Below are 4903 nucleotides of genomic sequence, written 5' to 3'. Positions count from 1 at the left end.
TGCCACTGCCACTTTTACTGGGAGATGCGGATACTCCTTGTAGATACTATATATAGAAAAGATCATGTAAATATGAGGGAAACTGCAAAGCAAGAACCTCACAATTCTTTTTTACATATATATATATATATTAAAAAAAAAAAAAGAAAACCTGCTTAAAGTTTACATTTTGGAAGTGTCCAAGTTCCAAAATATTTTCTCACTTCAACTAATTTTTCTGTGAAAGGGTGACCTGCAACTGAATGGAAAAAGAAAGTTCTTCTCAGATCTAATAAATCTACAGAACTGACAAGAACCAAATTACCCTGTTCTCCTCCATATCCTGCACTACTGACGGCGGGCAGGTCACTAAGATTCAGACAGCTTTTTAAAATTTGCTCTGATCTTTTCTATGGGACATCAGCATCTAAAAAAGGCAGAGCAATGAGGATTAAGGAAGCTGTTGATGCTTTTAAAACTTTCTAATGCAAAATGGAGTGACTGAAGATTTACTTTCTAAATGTGACAGTGAAAAATTCCTGGAGATACAGAAAGTACTTGAGGTTTATACATTTTTCTTCTATCAAAAGATTTGGTTTTGGTTTTATATTAAATCCCTACATTCTGAATTATGAATCTAAGCCTGAAGTATACTGATATAATTTCTGAATGCTTTTAGTGAAAAGTTAATTCTACAATTTTCAAATTAAGAAAATTAATTTTGTAACTTTCTACAGTCCAGGCATATGTGTTACATAACCTAACTACTCAGTCACTATCTATCACAACCAGAGGACTCTTCTTCCTCCATATTGTAGACTAATCTCCCAGAAGGAGAAAATAGTAATTATTTTATTTTATCTTCACTGTCTAATGTATGTCCATTAATGTTACTTGGAGTACCTTTGGCAAATACTGTTCAGAAGACAGAAATAATAATATAAGGGAATGTTTGTGGTGTTCATTCACAAATGTAATATATATTTTCAAAATACCTATGTAAAGTGAGGTGGTAAGTTTCTGTAATTTTGCCTGTGAGAATCGATGCCCAGAGAGATAGTCTTTCATATATTAAAAACCCAACTTCAATCCATCTCAGCTAGATGTGCAAGAGCAACACTTCTGAAAATTGAACTGCAGATCCTCAGAAAAAGTACCCCAGAAAGGAGGCACAGAATTAAAAGCAATAAATAAATAAATAAATAAAAAGAAAAAAGCCATCAATGGCAGAGGCAAGAGTAAAACTTAAGTCTCCAAAGCAGCATTCAACTATTTACATTAAAAGATTAACCCTCCTCTTCCTACAGTTCTCATTACACACCTTCCCAGATTCCTCAACAAGTGAGGCAGTAATTCTACAGGTGATGCTAACTGCATATAATGAAACAGGCAGAAGTTATATGGCAAAAAATAGCATAGATTAAAGTTTTACATTTGGAATAATTACATACCAGGACTGAAGAGGACGATCGCTTTCAAATATGCATATTCATATCCATCTAGGCAAAGCTTAACCATGCTGTTACAGAACTCTTGCAATTTGAAGATATGCTCCATTACTAGTTTTCCTCTGTCTGTTGGCAGCTTATCTAAGTCCACACACAAAATATAAACCCCCCAAGTCAACACGCATGCAAAAAATGTGGTCACACTGGATTTTCAAAAATAATGATTTGTATTAGATTCAAACAGTGGGAAATCTATGCCATCTATAATCCTGAATTACCTGAATTCAAGATAATCTTGACACCAACAATTATGGACTATAACAATCTTCTCCCCTCCTCCCCCACCACATTGTCCAATTAGGTCTCTTCCTGTCACTAAAGTTTCCAGTAATCAGGGGTGGACTAGAGCTTGAAATGATCAAAGAAGGGAAAGACTACTTACAAGTAAAGAAAACACTGCTACTGCAGATCTGTCTCTACATCTAAGGGTCAGGTGCCATGAGACAGGTTAGTGTACAGTTTCATGGGTTATTTTAGCCAGTCAAAGACCACACCACTGCTGAAAAAGAAGGTGCACTATACACCTTTCCTGATTTGCATCTAGGGGAATGCGGTTGGCGCAGAGCTGTTCGCCTTGGGTCAGCAATAGCTAAGCAGCCTGAAAATTCTGTTCCCTCCATGATCCATCAAACTAGGGTCCCTGGGCCACACAAACTTGTTACCTCTTGGAGATGCTGCAGCTGGCATACCACACAACTGGAAGACATCGGTTACAAATTTCTGATTTTTGCATTCAAACTGAATTCCCAAATTAAATGGCAAAAATATGTATTTGTAGTAATGATAAAACCATTATTAATTACTACAATACCCTTTTTGGTGAACATGCTTAAAAATTATGTAGACCAAAGTAAGTTCCCAAATTCCATTTGTATCCCTCACTAAGAAATCTGTGAATGTCTTTACATGTTCAGCAGATTTGTTTTAATTATAAACTGTTGTTATTTATAGGAGGACTTTGTGGATATTTTTACATCATGAAAACCCCTCAGAAATAATTCTTTAATTCCCTTATTGTAAAAGGAGAGGAAAAATCTATAGTCTTGTGGGCTGTTTTTCTACAGCTTTCCCATCTGTTTTTGCATGGCATTAACAACAGTGAATTTTCATCCACATAACAGCAAATAACCCTAAAATCTAGTTAAACCTGAAAATGCTAAGATTTTTGTATGTGCATCTACCTTATTAAAAACGTGTCAAGACTATGAACAGATGAAGACTATACTATTTTCGATCGGTTAGCTTTTAGTGCTGACAACCTTGTGAGCGTTCACAAGCACACAAAGAAGATTAGCTAAAAGGCTGCCCTACCACTCAGAACATTTCCTTCACTGTAGACTAAATGAAAGAGGAGGCCAACTGACATCTCTTTCACTTGAATGAAAAATATGCGAAAGATGCAGGACGTCGGATTAATAAGGGACGAAGTATACTTCGTGAAGATCTGTTGAAGACTTGCATGTAGTCTAAAACGAGTACACAGAATTCAACAAGCCAAGTTAGTAGAGGAAGTATATCACCAAATTGGCATCGGCTGCTTTGTTTCACAGCTATGAACAGCAAGGACAGGTGGGTCATTTTTTACTTTATACCCTTGACAGAGAGGAATCATATTCACAGTGCACTTGTGTTCTTAACGTTGATGCTGCCTGAAATATTCCTAATTTGAGCTGACGTATATTAACAGAACAGCAGAACGCTATTAGACATTACACAGACACACAATAAAAACAATCCCAGTAAATGCTCACCTATATTAGATAGATGGGTAATATATATATATTTTTTAATTTGGGGGTAAGTATTAGCATAGCTGACTTTTGCAAAATTGCTAAAAAATTCTATCTTGTGAACTGTATTTTCTAGTATTATTTTGTTTCAATACTAACCACAAAACGCTATAAACAGTAAATTTTCATTAACAACTGAAGGATAAGTAAAAAGCTTCTGTGCAGTTCAAAACTTAAAAAACATGAAGTAATTGCCCAAGTCTGGCAATGTGCGCAGTATACACCTTACCTTGCTGTAAACTGCCATGAAGGTGATTAACAAATGCAGTTAATATAGTTGCCACATTCATAACTTGTGAACATTGTGCAAGACCAAGTGTAAAAAGTTCGTTCCAGCAGGCTTTTACTAATGATATGCTGTTATCCTGTCTATTAAAAAAAACAATAATTTCACTTAATAAAACCAGCCATTTGCATTCACATAGTTTTTTTTAATTTGAAGAACACTTCATAAAACATTCATCTAATTCGACATTGCAACCAGTATCAAAATGAAGCCCTGCATCAAAAATATTTTTATTTGCATGCTAGGATTAAAATACTTGTTTTAGGGTGACTTTTGTAAAGAAGTAATTTTTGTTTTAATGATCTAAAAGGAGATAGATTTCTATCACAAAAGCAAGCTGAAGTTACAGTAAATGACAACTGTCTGGGCATATTCCATCATGCTAGTTTTCTTATAATTTACACTAATTTTTGAATAATATTTACATGCATGGACAAAAAAAAGTTTGCATTGTTCCTGTATCGTGGATGTAGAATAGACTCAAAGGTCTTTTGAGTTTTACTTGAAATCTGGCAGGTTGGTATAATTTCTTAATTAAAAATACATGGGAAACGGAACATGTGAGATCAAGTTCCTGAGCTTCCTGACTGCTATTTTTTGTATCCCCTACATGTTTGGAATAAGGTTTCAAATACAGACTTCAAAGTATAAATAGAAGTCATGAGGATTTCTTTGCTGTAAGAATTAGTCCTTAAATTAAGTTTAATGTGTAGTTAATATTTTTTCAAATGCCGAAGCTTAAAATTAGGTATATCAATCCATATTCAGGCACTTCCATATTAGTAACCTAACTTTCAGTATTGCCAAGTATCTCTAACTCGTAGAGCTTAACAAGAGCTCAGTACCTTAAAAAGGAAATCCTACCAGTGAGGAGTCAAATTCAAGTACCATGTTTCACAGTTTTAGCCAGTAAATATAAATAATGGAAATTTAAAAGAAGCACAAGACCTACCAAAGAAGAAAAGCATATTAAAGCTAGGATTTCAACTACAAAAATACAATGGAATGGATTTTTGCAAGAATGTTGATATAATCTTCAAGAACATTTCTGATGATTTGCTGCAATACTAACATGCAAATGACAGATTAATGTAGACTTTTCCTGTACTGGATTACAGAGAGGTTACCCGGGGCAGTATTTTTTACTATGATCCAGTTCTTGTTATGGTAGACATGACACTATACATGCAGCTTCTACACATATTTGTCACATCCCCATTCACCCCCATCAAAGGGACTATGCTGAGGAACAGTGAAAATAGGGTGTACTGGCTACCTAGCTGGTATGTGTGTAGATAAATATATCATCTGGAGCAACTTTATGACTGATCAAACTTAAG

General features: G+C 34.9%; 1 protein-coding gene across 2 annotated transcripts in view; it reads right to left on the bottom strand.

Annotated features, from left to right (window-relative positions):
• NR2C1 (nuclear receptor subfamily 2, group C, member 1) overlaps positions 1–4903 on the bottom strand; it is a 57172-nt gene that overhangs the window by 5854 nt on the left and 46415 nt on the right. For both annotated transcript variants that reach the window (XM_009321314.1, XM_009321315.1), the window contains 2 exons: positions 3507–3646; positions 1431–1568 (listed from right to left, as the gene is read on the bottom strand). In XM_009321314.1, coding sequence (XP_009319589.1) covers positions 1431–1568; positions 3507–3646 — 278 coding nt within the window. The remainder of the gene's footprint in view (positions 1–1430; positions 1569–3506; positions 3647–4903) is intronic.

This window comes from Pygoscelis adeliae, unplaced genomic scaffold, assembly GCF_000699105.1.
Source record: "Pygoscelis adeliae isolate BGI_AS28 unplaced genomic scaffold, ASM69910v1 Scaffold232, whole genome shotgun sequence".
Classification (NCBI taxonomy): domain Eukaryota; kingdom Metazoa; phylum Chordata; class Aves; order Sphenisciformes; family Spheniscidae; genus Pygoscelis; species Pygoscelis adeliae.
Note: the sequence above shows the minus strand (reverse complement) of the source record. Positions and strands in the feature narration are given on the sequence as shown.